The sequence below is a fragment of the Nicotiana tabacum genome, chromosome 4, assembly GCF_000715075.1.
Source record: "Nicotiana tabacum cultivar K326 chromosome 4, ASM71507v2, whole genome shotgun sequence".
NCBI classification, from domain to species: Eukaryota; Viridiplantae; Streptophyta; class Magnoliopsida; order Solanales; family Solanaceae; genus Nicotiana; species Nicotiana tabacum.
This window is the reverse complement of record NC_134083.1, coordinates 13,836,394-13,856,071: the sequence shown is the minus strand read 5'-3', so window position 1 is coordinate 13,856,071 and position 19,678 is coordinate 13,836,394. Positions and strand designations below refer to the sequence as shown.

The 19,678-nt window shown below is 37.0% G+C and overlaps 2 protein-coding genes and 1 non-coding gene across 4 annotated transcripts; 1 reads left to right on the top strand and 2 right to left on the bottom strand.

Annotated features, from left to right (window-relative positions):
* The first annotated feature begins 1,371 nt into the window (after positions 1-1,371).
* On the top strand, positions 1,372-5,175 carry LOC107819301 (uncharacterized). Of its 2 annotated transcripts, none has more exons than XR_012708525.1 (5): positions 1,372-1,698; positions 2,328-2,726; positions 3,296-3,707; positions 3,932-4,242; positions 4,712-4,903. XR_012708525.1 is itself a non-coding variant. In XM_075251423.1 (5 exons), the coding sequence occupies exons 1-4, from the start codon at positions 1,428-1,430 to the stop codon at positions 4,131-4,133; spliced, it is 1,284 nt and encodes a 427-aa protein (XP_075107524.1). In that variant the 5' UTR covers positions 1,372-1,427; the 3' UTR covers positions 4,134-4,180; positions 4,712-5,175. The 2 variants fall into 2 exon arrangements, 1 of the variants encoding a protein (XP_075107524.1); XM_075251423.1 differs by having other exon boundaries at positions 3,932-4,180; positions 4,712-5,175.
* A 1,017-nt stretch (positions 5,176-6,192) lies between these two features.
* Positions 6,193-6,273, bottom strand: TRNAL-CAG (transfer RNA leucine (anticodon CAG)). The gene has a single exon. It is a non-coding gene; the product is annotated as a tRNA-Leu (tRNA).
* Positions 6,274-14,157: 7,884 nt separating this feature from the next.
* Positions 14,158-15,963, bottom strand: LOC107819305 (reticulon-like protein B9). The gene is made up of 5 exons (XM_016645407.2): positions 15,810-15,963; positions 15,317-15,497; positions 14,707-14,848; positions 14,543-14,612; positions 14,158-14,452 (listed from the first exon to the last, which is right to left on the bottom strand). The coding sequence occupies exons 1-5, from the start codon at positions 15,946-15,948 to the stop codon at positions 14,283-14,285; spliced, it is 702 nt and encodes a 233-aa protein (XP_016500893.2). The 5' UTR covers positions 15,949-15,963; the 3' UTR covers positions 14,158-14,282.
* Between the last annotated feature and the right edge of the window lie 3,715 nt (positions 15,964-19,678).

Below are 19,678 nucleotides of genomic sequence, written 5' to 3'. Positions count from 1 at the left end.
GAAGTGAAATGGGCTTCCTAAAAAGAATTGCTTCCTAAAAAGAATTGCTTGGCCATAGTGTTAACTGCTAATGGTTTCTTGAACTGTTCATTCGAGAAGTTATGCAAGACATATTGATGGTTGTTGCTTGATGTTCTCTTTTCAAAGGAATGGAAAGGAATTAACAATTGAATGCTCACTGCCCGGATAGCAACATTCGAAATATTGAAAAAATAATCATTGCGTTCCTTTATAACTCCTTCTGAATATTTGGATGCATATTTTTTTCCCAAAGAATATAATCAATTGTTCTTCTCTCGAGTAGTTATTATTTTTCTCTAAATTCATATGGTGTGTTGTTGAGACATTATTTATTTTGAAGCCTTCATTTAGAGAAATAATGAGGAAGGATGCTCAAAGAAAGAAATAGCATGCAAAAGCTTCATCAAGTTTAAGTCCTCATAAGACTATATTTCTATGTCTGAACCATACTGATGTATTTTTATTGGGAATGTATATATAATGGTTCTTGAAAATTAATTCCATATTCTTGTTCCAAGATATGGTAGAATTCTCAATTCTAACGCCGTCCAATGTTTGATACAATGATATGCAATAGAAATCTCATCTGCGTGGCCATGGAGGAATTTATCACATTCTTTTCGGGTAACTATTTTGAACATTTGCACAAATAGATAGTTGTACTACATATTATGTTATTTGTGGATTTCTGCTATGTTTATGTAGCAGTGTTGTATCTATATACTTAGTGATTGTCGGGTTAATTGCCTTCTATAGAGCTGCTCATTCTGATTATTAGTGATTTTTATGTCTAATCTTTTATGTTTTGCGTTTACTTAGAAGAAGTTTTTATGACCGCGCGAAAGCGCGGGGTAATTCACTAGTTATATCATACAACAACGACAAACAATATAATTTATCTAAATATTATATTCATCAAACGATATAGTACAATATAATACGATACATTATGAAATGATATGTAATAACCATTCAAACAAGCTGCAAGAGAAATTATCACCAATAGACGAGGAATAACAATGAAAAGGAACGAGAGGGAGAGGAGAAAAAGAAGAAGAAAAAGAAAGAGAAATTTATGCGCTATGTCCAATGGGAATATCAATTAACTTTATATATATTTAAAATATTTATTTTACCTAGTTTGCCAAAAAGAATTTATTTCAATTTCAGAGTCAACATTCAAAAGTATTTTTTAGTAAAAAACGCTTCGTCGTCGGGAAAAAAAATAAAGCAACCCCCGCCCCCCGCTCAATTTTAACATTCTTTTCGATCTACCATGTTTTCTTTTTCTTTTAGTAAAAATGTAAAAATTATTTTTTTGTCATTCCTATGTTATTTCCCTGTATAGTATCTATTTAACACTGAAGGCAAAGTTGAAACACAGAGGGAGCTAAAACCCTAAAACCATGAGACGAGCTCTTTCTTCTTTGTGCTCTCGCAATTTCCACATCTCTCAAAACTTCAAATCAAATCTGAATTATATCAACAGCAGCAGCAGTAAAGTCATACACTCCCCAGTTGTTTCTCATTTCCCTTCAAAGTTTAGATTCTTCTCATTATCAGAAAATGATTCATCGAATCAGAACGCATCTGAACCAAGCCCTCAGCCCGAGACTAACTTGGCCGAACCCACAAAGAAAGAGGTCTCTCTCAATGTTGAAGATATCAACAATAAAGGTGAGAAAGCTTATATTTTGTGATCTTCATATCTTTTTGGGGATTCAGTGGAGATTATTTGTGAAATCTGAGAAAATGGGGGCTATGGGGTTAATTTTCTCGCTGAATAAAGTATGGACGAAATTAGTTTTTGGTCTATGATGCATGTAGTATGCTAGGAAACTGCATTATTTAGCGATTTTGCTGATTAATCTTTTTAAAAAGAGTGATATTTCTGGTTAATCAGTAATTAATGGATCTCTCTTGCTACAATTGCTGCTGAGTTACCCATATCTGTGTTGGTGGGAGGTAGCAGGTACTTGGTGGAATGGTTGAGATGCCTAAGCTGCACGGACACCATGAGTTATAAAAAAAGAAAAGAAAATAATTGATGCTGATTGCTGACAATAAGATATTGGAGAAAATTTAAGGGATAGAATTCTGGGTTCTAGTTTATTATCGTCTCTATGTTTGTTATTCCAATTGCAATGTCCCAGAAAAAAGAATTCTTTTTCAACTTTAATGCGTTCTGTCCAATGGATATTCCTTTAGGAGTACTTTGTTGTATACGATCGGGGGTTATATATTTTAAATTTAAATGGGTATCTTGGTTTCATATTAAGTAATCTCGTTTGTTATATCTGCTGTAGAGTTGAAGACGCGGATTGAGGAGTACTTCAACAAAGGCAATGAAGAGGCGCTTCCGTCAATTCTTGAAGCAATATTAAAGAGGAAATTGACGAGAAAGCATGAGCATACAGATGATGAGTTAATGGAGGAGCTTCAAATGAAACCCCTGGATGATGTAAATGACCAAGAGTTTGAATCAGATTTCGAGGATGCTCACTCCACTGATGAAGAGATTGAAGATTTGTATGACACAACGGATTTAGTGAAAAGGAGAATGGCGTCTGATCAATTCTTCAACATGGATGACAGAAAGTGGGATGATATGATAAAAGAGGCTACCGAGCATGGGTATCTTAGGGATACGAAGGAGTGTGAGGAAATTTTGCAGGAGATGCTTAGCTGGGATAAAATTCTACCTGGTACTACTTCTGTTTGCTCTTCTGACTTCTTGAAAAGTTTTTCAGATTAGGCAGGTGCATAATTTCTTTGCTCCAATTAACAATTAAAAATAATATATATGCTCCAATTCAGCGATCCTACTGATAATGCCGGAACTTTGATGGGCACAGGGTATGATTTCCACAATGAGTTTTATAGTTAAGTAAATTTTCGTTTTCTAATTCCTTTCCCATTAGGCTTATGAAATTGGTGTAGTTAAGAAAAGAATGGTTAAAACTCAAAGAGGTGTGGTAGAAACAATGAAAAGGTAAATTAAAATTTCTTGATTGAGCAAATTACATGTTACCTGCATAACAAAATTCTTTAACTTTTCAGTCAGTTATATATATCCTTGCTTGCTAATTTTTTGATAGCTTGTATGAAGTTACAACCTTTATTATATTTCAGTTTCACGTAATGTTGTTTCTTTAGGACAATACCTGAACTTGTCTTTTACAGAGTGTAGAGTCAGTTTTTGGTGATCTATTTGACATCCCAATCTATTTTGTATTTGGATTCCTTGACTCAGTGGATGTTTTATTTTACCCAGACGAAATTAAGAAGAAGGTGGAAGTTAAGTTTGATGAGATAGGTGAAAGGGTTGAAAAAGGTGAGATTACCCCTGAAGAAGGCTATGCATTGTTCAAGGAGTTCGAGGATGGGGTGGTCATGGAGTGCGCAAAACTGATAGAGAAGGATGCTCCACAGTTTGACGAGACTATTTTGCCAGATAAGAATAAGAATTTGGATGACCCGCCAGGCGAAGGGCCAGTTCTTAGATGGCAAACAAGGGTGGTCTTTGCTCCTGGTGGTGATGCATGGCATCCAAAAAACAGGAAAGTCAAATTGGCTGTTACGGTGAAGGAGTTGGGTCTGTCAAAGCATCAATTTCGTCGCTTAAGAGAATTGGTTGGAAACCGCTATCATCCTGGGAGAGACGAGCTTACCATAACCAGTGAAAGGTAAAGTCACATTGTAGATGCATCTAGATTACTAGTGTCTGATCTTGTTATGGGTTTGCTGTTACTTTATGTTTAGGCTTAGCTTCCAACTGAGTATTATTGTGTAACTATCTGTTGAAACAGTTGCTTAAGGAAGTATTTGACTGCTGCTTATTGGTGCCCCTTTACACACGCATTTGAAGTTTGTGAAACTTACCATGAATAAAATGTTTCTTTTTCCTCAGATTTGAACACCGTGAGGAGAATAGAAAGGACTGCCTGAGGACTCTATTTGGTCTCATTGAAGAGGCTGGAAAGGCTAACAAATTGGTAGAGGATGTTCGAACTTCATATGTGAAGCAGAGGCTCAAAGCAAATCCTGCATTCATGGAAAGGCTGCGTGCAAAAACCATGAAATTAAAAGAATCTAGCTTGCTGCATGCATGACATAAGCTCTTTCCAGCTGGCATTTTCTTGTAGAAGATAAATGGAAGGTTATTGATGTGCCTTCTCTTTGGCATTTCAAAATGTTTTTCCACATTCACAGTTAATACAGGTTCGCAAGGGAAACTCTTGCATGGTGTTTTGCAAAAGAATTATCAGTTACTTTGGTGGCATGTATTAGCTATCCTTGTTCTCAAACCATATCAAGAAGATTGGAACGACAAGGGTCGAAGAGGACGAAAAACCATGTTAATGAGATGACCTATTTGTATTTTAACAGCACCCCCACCCCCACCCCACCCCCACCCCCACCCCCAGCCCCTGAAAGAAAAGGAAAATAAAATGAGTCTCTTCTTTGAGAGAATAGTACACTCCAAACTTTTTGAAGCTGCTTTTGCCATCTATATTCTAGTTCTTAAAGCCCTATAAGTTGTCTGCTAATCTAGGCTGTGGGGTGTGAACTGTGGCACTTTTTGTTTGGGATGTGATTTTTTTTAGTTTGGTGTTGTTGTGTCCTGCTTTTTAGTTATTTTGTTAGCATTGCTAGTTGCAATCATTTCAGTTGGATCCTTCCTGAACAGGTCGTGCACTTGGGAATAATGGAATTCTTACTGCTACTAGAGGGTATCCAGTAGACGGATCACCTTTCTCAGTTTCAAGATACAAGTTGAGTGGGAGATCAGAGAACAAGGTTTTATTAATTACTTGTAGACGGGTGTGGTATCTCTGGTGCTGATGGAATGATCATTGATGCAATGACTATCCTTTCTGCATTATATGTGGTGTCACTGTAGAACTTGAAAATGAATTGTCATTTGTTTTCTGAGTAACTTGTATTTTAGAAGCCCATCTGCTTAAATCATGTCTGCAACCAGCTACTATATGGTGCTGGAGAGATACATGATGCAATAGAACCATTTTTTTCACTCACAAGATTACCAATCAAATGTAGTGTGTTTCCCAGTCTTCAGCCTAAGCCACTGATCTGTCAACTGCTGTACTGATATTGTCTTTTTTGGCTAATGGTAGTGTTCGATTTAGCTTGTGTGTTCCTTGGCTAATTCACCCAATACTAGTAATGATATAAACCTTGTACAGCTGAAATGGAGGCATGTGCGTCTAAAATGATATGTATTGATGGTCTTGCTATTTGAATAAAGTCTAAGATCCATAAGGTTCCCAGATTAGAATGGACTACTAAGCTGAGAAAATCTCTAATTTGGTTCCCAAAATCTGATCAGCACTGCAGCTTGAAAAATTGCACGAAGCTATGTTTGAGTGGTGTGTAGGACATTTTGCCATTGGGCATTTGGCATTTGGCATTTGGGAGTTACAAATCGTGAGCGTTGGTTAGGGCATGTTAAAGTAAAAAACCATGCTTATTTTTCCATCTATCCATTATGAATTCTCATGTGAAATGATTAACATAAAATAGCCAAACAAGTTGGAAATGTCAATGCTTTTTCTTTGTGGTAGCTAATTAGGTTACATTTTCCTTGCATGATCATGGCATTTATTAAGTTTATGTGAGGTCAATATATAAAGAGCAAATGCTAAAAGATCTTCGACCAAAGAATATCATCACATAAGGCTAACACTATAGAATTTGATGCAATGTTGTCATAGTTGGAAAACTTTGTAAATGCAGGGTATCTTCACATCCTACTTCTCCTCATCCTCCTCCTCGTCCTTTCCATGATCAACCACCAGTGGCGGCTGCCTACAGCTGCCACGACTTGATCGATTTTGCATATACCTCATGCCTATAATCTGTCAGCTGCCCATTATCCGCTCGATAGAGTCCGTGAATTCTGCTCTTTATGTATGTGCTGATTATTTTGACACACGTTAGAATCTGAACTAGACGCAGTGAGTTCTGTCAAACCCGTTGAATTAATATGGAGACTCATGCTCAGAATAGTCTAGAAGACCACTAACACAATGGCAACCGATCACAAAACTCGCACTGATGGTTAAATCAAAAGGATTATTTGTTGAATAGGATTATCTTCAAATTAATACAAAGTTGGAAAGAGATCCAAAAAGGAAAAAAGAACTCCTTTGTCAAGAATGGGATTTGAACCCATGCCCTTTCGGACCAGTACCTGAAACTGGCGCCTTAGACCAACTCGGCCATCTTGACAGTGGATTTAAGTTGCTGAAATTATTTACAAGTAACTTTCTTTTTCTAATCAGCAAAAACAGAATTCACCTTTTGAGTGTTTTGACCTCAAACATATAACAGCACTTCAGTTCAGCTGGAGTAGTAACTAGTAACTTGAGTTTAAAGGAAAAAAGAAAAAAGGAAATAATAAGGAGAACAGAAAGAAATAGTAAAGCTTGAGTCTCAAGCATAATTGTTTTTTCCATCGATATTATTTGAGAATGCTATCCTTTTCCTAAAAGGTGACGAGTGCAGTGTAGATAGGTGTATATCAACTGAACTAGTAGACGCTAAGAACTAGTAGAAGAACACAGAAAAGCCAAAATCATCTGGATAAACTCTAAACTCCTGCATCAGCATTCACACCAGTGGTTTTTGCTTCTGTGCAGGCTTTTTTAGTCATTTCTAGGCTTCTAACTTTAGATGATTTTATATTACTTTCATCTTTAGCATGAGTGCAAGAGACTGTTTATGAAGAAAAATGCACAGCCATGCGGATTTAGGACGGATTCTATGATTCAAATGAGTTCATTATTTTTTAATCGAACTATCTATACATATGCAAAAAAAATTAATGTATGCATATGCTAAAATCACATTCGTTTTCAACTCACTGATTCTAAATCCTAAAAGCGGCTCTGTATTCAGGCACCACATCCTCCACCACAACCTGCACCACAGCCTGCTGCGCATCCGGCTCCTCCATAGGCACTTGATTCTGTTGCTGCTGATTTATCTCTTGGCACTGCCCCTTGTGCACATGACAAGATTATAAACGTTACGACGAAAACCGCAGCCAATATTCCCAAGAATGTTACCAAAACATTAGTGCCAAGATTACCAAAGCCTTCACCATCAATCAAAATCCTTAATTCTCTTGCCATCTTTTCTCTTCAATCTGTGGTGTGTGATTGTTTTTGACTTGTTTTTTGTGTGGAAATGAAGGCAGGGGAGGAGAACTTATAGTTGTTCCAAAGGCCAAATTCACTAAAATTGACCCTTCTTTTCTTGCTAAATATGTCTCTCTAAGTCATGTCTAAACTTTTCATAACTTTATATATATATGTGATGTTTCTCTATTTCAAGACTTAAGATGGTGGGTCAACACAGCCCACTATCAAGATTTGGAGTTTTCAGATCCCACTCTTCTTTGTCACTTTCTATGATGTGTGAGAAAGATAGCATAACAGTTATAAGCCCATTAATTTGACACCTCAAATCCAAATTAACTAGAGGCGCGACTATATGGATTTTCAAATCTCCCAATTTCCTAGCAAACTTAAGGGTAATACTTAAAATTTAAGTAATTCGTATTGCCTATATGAATACTTTGCTTTGACTTAGTTAGCATTAATTTCAAAAGATCAAAAAACCTTTGAGATAACTTGACTCAATGTGATTTTAACGGCGATTAATATTTCTTGCCCAATTAATCATACAGTAAGTACTGGATTTGCATCAAATTAGAGTATTTAATTCTAAATTTTGCTAAGTCTCATCTTGGGTAGGTTGTAATTAGTGTGATCTAATCCTTAAATTAGTGCACATAAAGCCAGCATTCACTAGATTAGATTAGTGGAAGAATTTATTAGTGCAATAATTTAGTTATTTAACTAAAAAGAGAACAATCTTTCAGAATTTGTCACACGTTTCATCTGGTTGTTGAGGTTGATCTAATACTCCAACTAACATGGCTGTTTCCACAAAGGACAGACAAACTTTGTGGAAGTATCAAAGCTCTCTTTTTCTATTTCTCTCATAGTGCTAATGAATGTGCCTAAGTATCTTCTTGATGTCAAAATAGTACCACAACATTGAGTCGTTGGAACAAGAAACACAGCACAACCTCTCATGTATATATCATCATGTTTCGGTGTATATATTGTTTTTAGGGCAAAAGTTATTCGATTAAACCTAATAGCGTATTGTTCGAAATTCAATGAATAATGGATATGCCTTTCTATCAACTTTCTCCACTTAAGTACCAGACTTATATATGCGATAGGGTTTCAAATCGTGACTAACCCTGTTGGGCTGCCAAAAGTCTCAGACAAGAAGCCCAATAGAATAGTTGGATACCCGGCCCAATTATGTAACAAAAGTCCATAAATGTAATACTGATATAGAGAGTTTCTTCTGGAACATTTGAGATACAACATGAAATAAAATAAAAAATATCTTTCTTCTCTCTCCTGTTGCTCAACCTAGGGCTTTTCTCTTCTCACTTTCAATTTCTCTCAATCGACTCCAATAATGGAGTCTAACATAGTATCAGAGCATAGCAATCGATCCGTCTTGATGAGAGCTTTCGTCTGATGGTACCCGTGTGCTTTGGTTCAATGGTTTTGGTCCGATACTGAGATTTTTCGATCTGAGTGATTTTGGGATTTCTTTGAGTTTTCTTGATTTCTTCGATTTCTTCTTCTGTTTCTGCAGTTAGAAGACCTTAACTTCTTCTGGTGTGCGAAGAAGGAGGGTAAAAATTCTGACTTTCATTTGCATGTGAAATTAATGTACGATTAGGATCTTTGTCTGCTCGATTTTGACTGTGATATAGTGATATGTGTGTTATCTCGCTCTATTAAGACTAGTTATCATACAAAATCGTAATTACTTTGTCTGAATATGGGAAGTCCTTCCTCCGTTACTGATGGTTTTGTTGAGTTCACTTTGGACTCATCTCACCCTTTCTATGTTCATCCATCCGATAGTCCTAGTAGTCAGTTAGTTGCTATCCCTTTCAATGAGACTGGTTTTGTACATTGGTGAAGTAGTACGCTCACCTCACTTTCCGCTAAAAACAAACTAGGCTTAGTCGCAAGGAAAGTTCCTCAACCTCCACCTAATTCTCCCTATTATCCTTACTGGGAGCGATGTAATGATATGGTAAAGGCTTGGATTATCAATTCATTGACTAGGAAGATAGCAGTCATTGTCATATGTCTCAACACTGTTAGAGAAGTATGTAGTGATATAAATGAAAGGTTTGGACAATCTAATGGATCCAAGTACATTCAAATCCAAAGGGAAATCGGTTCTAACTCACAAGGGTCTTCTGATATTGCCACTTACTTCACCAGAATGAGAGCTCTTTGGGATAAGTTAAACTCTGCATATGTTGGCCCTACTTGTTCCTGTGGGGCTCTACCCAAATTCATAGAAGACCAACACCTTTTTCAATTCCTAAGTGGGTTAAATGAGTCATATTCCACTATAAATAGTAGTATCATGCTCATGTCTCCACTCCCATCCATTAGTAAGGCTTATTCTTTACTCCAACATGATGAAAGTCAAAAGGAGAATCAACCTCCAGCCTTGGGTTTTTCTGGTGATTCGGCATCATTCTCTACCACTACAACTAATTCAACACATGTCAATCAAATGAATTCCCCACACAATACCAGACCTTATAACCAAAGAATTAACTTTGATCCAAAAAGGAATTCACCATCTGTGTCTTGCAAGTACTGCAAAAAGCCTGGTCACACAATAGATAAATGCTATAGACTCCATGGCTTCCCTGCTGATTTCAAATTCACCAAAAATAAGAGATTTGCCTCTTGTGTTCAAGTAGAAGAACCTGCTGATGATATTGGTCCTAGCATCAAGTCTAGTGACTCCACAGCTTATGGTTTCAGCAAAGAACAATATCAACACCTCATGTCTCTTTTTCAGCAGACTCACATCTCTCCTGGGATCCATTCTTCACCTTCTGATGAAAATATTGGTTATGCCAAATTTGCAGGTGTGTCATCTTCCTGTTGGTCAATTTCCTGTAGTTAATTCTGTAGTACATTCTTTGTCTGCTCAGTTAGGAAAAATACCTTGGATACTAGATTCAGGTGCCACTAATCACATGACTTCCAATAAAAAATTCTTACACAATTTACAACCCTTACCTAAACCTTACTTAATCACTTTACCAAATGGTTATAAAGTCAAAGTAATATCTACTGGTTCCTTACTTCTTAGGAGAGACAATATTTTACACAATGTACTTTTAGTTCCTTCTTTTTAATTCAATCTTATTTCTGTATACCAACTTCTTTCTCAATTGCAATGCTTAGCATTATTTAGCAGTCACTCTTGTTTTTTACATGGCCCTTCTTTGAAAAGGCCATTGAAAATTGGTAGAGCTTCTCATGGGTTGTACTTTCTACTTTCTGACATGCATGAGTATTCACCTTTTGTTTCTACTATATCTTTTGGTACTGCTTATAATATTTTTCCTTCTAATTCTGTTTCACCTTTTTCTCTTGTATTTCTTCCACTACTGTTAATAAAAGTGATTTGTTTTGGCACCAAAGATTGGGACATATGCCATTTCATAAGATGAAGTCTATTCCATTTCTATCTAACATAGTTTCTTCTAAACATTCATTTTTCTGCCCTGTTTGCCCTATGACTAGGCAACAAAGACTTCCCTTTCCTGAAAGCCATATCAAATTCACTTCTCCTTTCTAACTTGTCCATTTAGATCTATGTGGCCCTTACCACACTAGGACATACAATGGGTTTAGATACTTTCTTACCATTGTGAATTATTTCTCTAGGGTTACATGGACCCATCTCTTGTCTTGTAAGAGTAATACCTTATCCATTATTAAAGCTTTCACTAATATGGTTCAGATTCACTTTCATTCCTCTGTTCAAACTTTCAGGGCTGATAATGCCTATGAATTAGGCAATAGTTCTGAAGCACAAACATTTTTCTCTGAAAATGAGATTCTTCACCAAACCACTATTCCACATACCCCACAACAAAATGGGGTAGTTGAAAGAAAATATAAATATTTATTAGAGACTTCTAGAGCCTTACTTTTTCAATCTCACCTTCCTGTCAAATATTGGGGTGAATGTGTCTTGACTGCCACTTATATCATAAATAGGATGCCTTCTTCTGTCTTGGGGAGCATGTCTCTTTTTCAAAGGTTGCATGGTGTCTCTCCTTCCTATGAACATCTCAAATCTTTTGGTTGTCTATGTTATGCTACCACTCCCAAATCTGGTAGGGATAAATTCCAATATAGGGCCATTAAATGTGTCTTTCTGGGTTATCCATATGGTAAAAAGGATTACAAACTCCTTAATCTCACCAATCATTCTGTTGTTTTTTTCAAGAGATGTGGTATTTCATGAACATGTTTTTCCTTACTCTTCACACTCTTCTCCAGTATATCATACTCCTCTTGTTCCTTTTGTGGATTGTGCCTCCACTCCTTCTCCCCCTTCATTCTCCTCTGCTCCTTTATCTTCTTCACCTCATTCTCCTCCTACATATGTCCCTCCTTCTGCCACATCCTTGCCAACTTCTCCTCTGCTTAGGAAGTCTAGCAGGGTCTGCCACACTCCTCCCTATCTTAAAGACTATGTTTGCTCCTCTGCCCTCTCCAATCCTGTATCTGGGACATCCAAGGTGTCTCCTGTTGAGCTACAAATGCATGAATCTCCATTTTACCAGCAGGCTGCCTCTAATCCTGCTTGGCAAGAGGCTATGCTACAAGAATTTCAAGATCTAGAGGCAAACCATACATGGGAGATTGTTCCTCTTCCTCCTCACAAGAAGCCTATTCCCTGCAAATAGGTTTACAAGATTAAATAAAAATCTGATGGCTCTATTGAGAGGTACAAAGCCAGATTGGTTATTAGATGTGACACCCAGAAGGAAGATATTGATTACACTGAGACCTTCTCTCCTGTTGTTAAGTTCACTACCATCAAGTGTCTTCTTTCTCTTGCTGCTAAGAAGGACTGGACTGTGTATCAACTTGATGTGAATAATGCCTTTCTTCATGGTGACCTTCATGAAGAAGTATGTATGAAACTTTCACCCGGTCTTCAGATTTCCACTTCTGCAGCTTCTGATTCTTCTCCCTTGGTTTGCAAGCTGAACAAGTCACTTTATGGCCTCAAACAGGCCTCGAGGCAGTGGTTTTCTAAACTGTTTGAGGCTATGCTATCTAGAGGTTACATTTCAAGTAAGAATGACTATTCTCTCTTCACCAAGTCATCTAATTCCTCCTTAACAGTCCTGGTTGTCTATGTTAATGATATATTGCTTGCTGGGGATGATGTAGCTGAGCTTGACAATCTGCAATATTTCTTGGATTCTCAGTTCAAGATCAAATATCTGGGGTCTGTCCATTATTTTTTGGGCTTGGAGGTTACCAAGAATAGTCAGGGTTACTTGGTCAGTCAACAGAAATTTGCTTCTGACCTCTTGGATGAATTCAACTGTATGCATTTCACTCCAGTAGTGACTCCCCTTGAGTCATCTATCAAATTAACTTTTGACATGGGCCAACCACTCACTGATCCTAGTTTTTATAGAATACTTGTGGGGAAACTCAATTTTTTACAATATACCAGACCTGATATTGCATTTTCTGTCCAACATTTGAGTCAATTCCTTCAAGCTCCTCAGGTTCCCCACATGCTGTCTGCTATACATGTTCTTAGGTACTTGATGAATGCACCCGAGCAAGGAATTCTCCTTTCAAAGTCTCCTGTCACTTCTCTTGTAGCATATTCTGACTCTGATTGGGCCGCATGTACCGAGTCTCAGAAGTTTGTCACTGGCTTTTTCATTAGTTTTGGTGGTTGCCCTATTTCTTGGAAATGCAAGAAGCAGCATATAATCTCTCTTTCCTATGCTGAAGCTGAATACAGAGCTTTGAGGAAAGTTGTGGCTGAAATCTCCTGGCTGGTTTGTTTATTTGCTGATCTTGGTCTGATTTCACTCTCCTGTTCAGGTGTTTTGTGACAGCCAAGCTGCACTTCATATTGCTAAAAATCCTGTCTTTCATGAGAGGACTAAGCATATTGACATTGACTGCCATTTTGTTCGTGATTGCTTACAAACTGGATTGATCTCTCTTCACCACATTTCTACTACTGACCAGCCTGCTGACATTTTAACCAAGTCTCTTGCAGGGCCTCTTCACCATCACCTGCTTGGCAAGCTTGGAGTGGCTTCCCCCTCCAGCTTAAGGGGGGGGGGGGGTGTTGGGCTGTCAAAAGTCTCAGACAAGAAGCCCAATAGAATAGTTGGATACCAGGCCCAATTATGTAACAAAAGCCCATAAATGTAATACTGATATAGAGAGTTTCTTCTGGAACATTTGAGATACAACATGAAATAAAATGAAAAATATCTTTCTTCTCTCTCCTGTTGCTCGACCTAGGACTTTTCTCTTCTCACTTTCAATTTCTTTCAATCGACTCCAATAAGGGAGTCTAACAAACCCACACATCTTGCACGATGCTCTTGTTACTAAATAGCTCTTATGAGTTTATGGTTTTACACCAAGGCGGACCTATGCTATACAAAGAAGGGTCACCGACACCTGTAAAGTTCGGCATGTATATATGTATATGTCTTTAAAAATAGTAATATATTAGTAGCATGTACCCTATGTATAAAACATATTTTGGTTGAGCCCAAAAGTGTACTCACGACCTTCAAAATGAATAAAAATTCTCAATTGGAAGGGATGTTTCTAAAGGGCTCAATGAATTCCTAATTGGAATTAGGGGATCTTTTTCTCTTTTGTAATTCTCTCTATTTGATTTTTGATTGTCGTTGTTCTATGAGTCATCCATCATTTTGCTTTCTATCATTGAAGAATTTGGTTAAATGATTCGGTAATTATATGATTATTATCCTGGATCCGCCTCTAGATTTACATAGTCTATTATTAGTCATCCTACTTTTAATGTGTTCCTTTGCCAGAAATTAGAATTTAATTGTTAGTGCATCAGTCACTGTTGTTGCCAATTCTTATCCATCAGTTAATCTCATTTTTCTTCTTCCTTTTTTTCCCTTACATATTATTGGCATTTTTTACCAGTTCTGGAAACACATTTCATAAGATGTACTGTTGCATTACTTAATAATCATGTACATTGATGATCATACTGCAAATTATTATTTTGGATGTCCAAGAAAACAAGAATAGTCCACATTTAAATTTTGTACTTAATTCATCCTATTTCTCCTTTCTTTCTTTGGCTGGCCCTCTGGGAATTTTGCCTAGAAAATCTGCATTAAACTTCCTGCACATTTTTCTCATCTGCCTCTTCAATTTGTAGGCAGTATCGTCGACTTCTTCCTCATATTTCTCGTAAAGGAATGGGAGAGTTTCCACACAAAGCAAACCTTGTAGACAATATTCCCAGAAAAAGTTTAAAAAGCGAGAGAGTAATAATGTTAGTAATAGAAGAATGAGAAATAGTTAAGTAATCTTACCAAAAAACAAAAGGTTCAAGGTGCTGATATAGTTTCCAAATACTGAGAGTATATAGAGAGAAATGATGGCCTAAAACATAAAAAAATGGAGTAGATAAGTATAAAATCCATTGAAATAAAGGACATGAATTAGTAATTTATTTGGCTAAATTGATTCATAATACCAGAAAGAAGAGCTTTGCATCATTTCCACATGCGACAAAGTGAAATATGGAGAGGAAATCGTTGAACTTCTTGTGTAAGATTGAAGCAACATCTTCAAATGTAGTATCTTGTAATATGTCTTTGGGAATACTTGGAGGTGTCCTGAACATGTTATATGAATCAATAAATCATATGTATATACAAAGTCAGAACATAGACATATAAGCAAAAAGTCACAAAATTTTTGATAAGCATTAAATTCTGAACCCATAATTTCGGAAGTGTAATAGGTTCAGTCAGTGGCGTATGCAGAAATTTTCGTAAGCAGTATCAATATTTGAAAAAGTGAACAAATGAATAAATTACTGTAACGACAAGCGATGTAATTTTTTTATATTTTACCAAATATTTTAATTTTATTTATTATTTATACATATAGATTACAAAAAAATTCGACAAACGTGACACCGCTTCAAGCAGGGTGCCTACGCCCCTGCGTTCAATGGTAAGAACTTAAAGATTGAACTTATTAAATTTAAATCATGGATCCGCTTCTCTATATATGAAATGTAGATCTTTTGATGAGGAACAGATATTTTCATTCGTAGCAAGGGGAAATAAGAAGAATACCAGCCAAAGATATCTGCACTTGCAGACCAAATGAAGACTACTAACATTGTGGTGATAGAGACATGACAGAGGAGAGTCACAAAGGTATAATCCACAATCTCAAAAAGAAACCACATTACTGCAACTGCAATTAGAATTGCTGCGGAAAATCTTTTGTCTCTCCATAATAATATGTCCGCAACTGCACTTAAAAAAATTTAGTCCATGGGGTAATTAACCAATCACAAAAAGGCAGCCCGGTGCACTAAGCTCCCGCTATGCGAGGGGTCCGGAGAAGGGCGGACCATAAGGGTCTATTGTGCGTAGCCTTATCATGCATTTCTGCAAGAGGCTATTTCCACAGCTTGACCCCGTGACCTCCCGATCACATGGCAGCAACTTCACCGGTTACGCCAAGGCTTCCCTTCAATTAACCAATCACATAATAAAAAAAAGGTGAAAAGTTAGCAATTCCTTGAAAGGAAATTATAGTGAGAAATTGATATTTTGATACCTCTTCCTCCTCCTAGAACAGAATGAATAGGCCTTTGGCGGCCCAAAAGTTTTGATCTTGGTGCAAGATCATTATCAGAATCAGATGAATAAGAAGCCATGCTTACAGAAATATTGGGAAATATGTGGCTGTAAATCATGTATATTAGCAAATAAGGTTTAAATAAGTCTATTAAGGTACTAAGCTTAGTGGCCAAGAAACTAGGAAAGAGGGAAAGAAAAGAATTTCTTGAGCAAAGAGTTTGCACTTTGCAGCTAGCTTTCCATTCCCGCTACTATACAGAAATCTGTTTAACTTTTGCTACATACTGTTAGTGGCATGCATCTTCTATGCTTTTCGTTTGGCAAACTTTTAGTATCTCTTAATCTTTTAGCTAGCTTTATGTACACACCACATTACCCGGACAATATTCTCACAAATTGCTACACAAGGCTACGTAATATATACTAGCATAGTATTTCTGGTAATTCCAAGCTTCAAATGAAGGACTACTTGGATTCAAGTTTTGTGAGTATTAACTGGTATTATGGTATATCATGCTTCTCCTCATAACCACCTCAATTCTTGGAAACTATCATGAAGCATGAGCCCATTACACTAGCTTCCAACAATTTGAGTTTCTCACTTGAGCTTGCATGTGGCCATGGCTAGGTCAAGACTCAAATTTGAGCAATAATTCTTGATAGGTAGAGTTACTCGGTACATGTATTAGAGGTAGCAAATATCCAATGAAAAGTCGAGGGTGGGCAAACTGGCTCAGCCACCACTATCATAACGAAATTCCACCACAATTGATTAAATTTTAATCGATCGAGTAGTTATTAAAAGTGTCAAAATGTACATTCATCTTTATCTCACCTAATTACATGAGCATGGAAGGTTGGTGACACATTTGTCAGGGAAGAAAGTACCTCCTTCGGAACTAGAGGTGACAATGCTGCTCCATATCATTGCACACAACAAAAAAACAAGAACAACGACAATAACAACGACAATAACAATTACGCATCAATCCTAAGTTAAGAGTTCAGATATGTGAATCCTTATTATCTATGTTGTGTTATAAATCTGTATTGTTGTAATAAACAATTAAATCATTAAACTTTCTAAAATATATAAACAAAACAGAAAGTTAGTAATACTTGTTTAACGAAATAAATTCTGGAAAAACAGTATAGGAATAAATCGAGCCCATTGAATACACAGTGTGTTCTTAAGAAAATTATTCCCTCAAGTACCCGAAGTTCTGGAATATATCTTCCCAGGATAGAATGATTTAACTCACCGGAGTGTTGGTACCAAAAACGCCGGCGAACAGCGAGCCACTCGAAGGCTGTAAAACACACTGGAATTTTTGTGCAGAAGAAGAAGAAGAAGATCAGAAAATTTCGTAAGGAAAGATTCTGGGATTCTGGGATTCAAAGTATATTTATAGAGTTGCTGGCATTGTTTCTGAAAAGGTTTGCAACCTTTCAGAAACAGCCATGGTTGTTGGAACAGGTTGTTTGAAATATTGCGGGAAAACGGATTTAAAATAATCCGGGAAAGAAAACGAGCCTGACCGGACCGGCTCGCGGGTTATTCCGGATTGAATTTTTCATTAATTATTTAATTAATGTATTAAATAATTGAAAGGAATTTTGTCCAAAAAGATTAAATCAATCAATCTTTGACCAAATCCAAATCCAAATCCGAATCCGAAACCAAAGCCGAGCCAAGCGAGCGACGACGACGACAATATGGGACAATGTCCCTTTGCCAAGGAGGAAAACTCAAATATTTCATTTTTCCTCCATTTCTCTTTTACCCTCTTTAAGCTACACAAGCTTAAAATTCCAATTATCCCCCACATGAATGGGGAATGACTATAAAATAAAGGAATGCACGGACGCGTGTGTGTTTTACATGAAAGAATTAATTGCATCTGGATAAGTAGGTTTCCCTTTGAACTTTCCGTAGTGAACTTATATCGAATATACTCGGTCAATCGATAGATTTGATATCTTTGAGCCGTCGAGCTTTGTTGTATACCTAGACAACATAAGTCACAAAATCAATCCTTAACCATCTATGGTTCTCACGGTTGAGTTCATTTCAGCCATGAACACCGCCTGGTTTCATGAGTGCTTAGAGAATGGGCCTTTACTTTCATTCCCCTTGAAGCGGCTTACACTTTACACACTAGGTAATTTTTAAACGTGTAATCCTATAGACACACTATCTGGTCATATCCTGCCAAACTTAGCAAATCATTAAAAAACTTTTAAGCTTTGTTGACTCATCAAAACGCCTTAATGCTTTACCTCGATTTCAGAACATTGTCTTCATCACGAGAATGGGTTGAGTCATTTGACAATGTTGAACTGTCATTCATAACTTTGTTTGATCTCTTTGAACCTAGCTCGTGGGATCTCCAGTCTGCTAGGTAGAGTTACTGCCATGATGACTTGTCCTAGACCTTAACCCTATTCTCTTTGATGATCTTTCAACTGCCACTCTAGATAGGTCTTTTGTAAGTGGATCCGACACGTTATCTCTTGACTTTACGTAGTCAATTGTGATAACACCACTAGAGAGTAGTTGTCTAACGGTATTGTGTCTCTGTCATATATGACGAGATTTTTCGTTATACATAACGCTCCCTGCCCTGCCTATTGCCGCTTGACTATCACAATGTATATAAATAGGCGCCAAAGGTTTGGGCTAAAATGGAATATCTTTCAAGAAATTCTGGAGCCATTCAGCTTCTTCACCGGCCTTATCTAAAGCTATGAATTCAGATTCCATTGTAGAACGAGCAATGCACGTTTGTTTGGATGATTTCCAAGACACTGCTCCACCTCTAATTGTGAAAACATATCCACTTGTGGATTTAACTTCAGATGGTCTAGTGATCCAATTTGCATCACTATATGCCTCAATCACGGAGGGATATTTATTATAATGCAAAGCATAATTTTGGGTATGTTTTAGATACCCCAAAACTCGTTTCATTGCCATCCAATGTATGTGATTGAGATTACTTGTAAACCAACTCAGTTTACTAATAGCACATGCTATATCTGGTTGCGTACAATTCATGATATACATCAAACTTCCCAATATTCTTGCATAGTCCAGTTGTGAGTCACTTTCACCTTCATTCTTTTGAAGTGCATAACTCACGTCAATTAGAGTCTCGGCAATTTTGAAATCCAAATACTTGAACTTGTCAAGTACCTTTTCAATGTAGTGAGACTGTGATAATGCTAGACCTTATGGAGTCTTGTGAATTCTGATTTCTAAGATCACATCAACAATTCCTAAGTCTTTCATATCGAATTTGCTAGCCAATATGCACTTAGTAGCATTTATATCTGCCATGTTTTTGCTCATTATCAACATGTCATCAACATATAAACAAATAGTAGCTTCATAACCTGGTGTGTTTTTAATGTAAATACATTTGTCGCACTCGTTGATTTTAAACCCACTTGCCAATATTGTTTGGTCAAATTTGACATGCCATTGTTTGGGTGCTTGTTTAAGTCCATAAAGCGACTTAACAAGTTTGCACACTTTCTTCTCTTTACCAGGAACCACAAAACCCTCAGGTTGTTCCATGTAAATCTCTTCCTCTAATTCTCCATTTAAGAAAGTTGTTGTAACATCCATTTGATGGATTTCAAGACCATACACGGCCGCTAGTGCTACTAACACCCTAATAGATATTATCCTCGTTACTGGCAGGAAAGTGTCAAAGTAATCAAGGCCTTCATTTTGTCTATAACCTTTGACAACAAGTCTTGTCATATATTTGTCAATAGTGCCATCAGCTTTCACTTTCCGTTTAAAGATCTATTTCGAACCTAAAGGCTTATTTCCTGGAG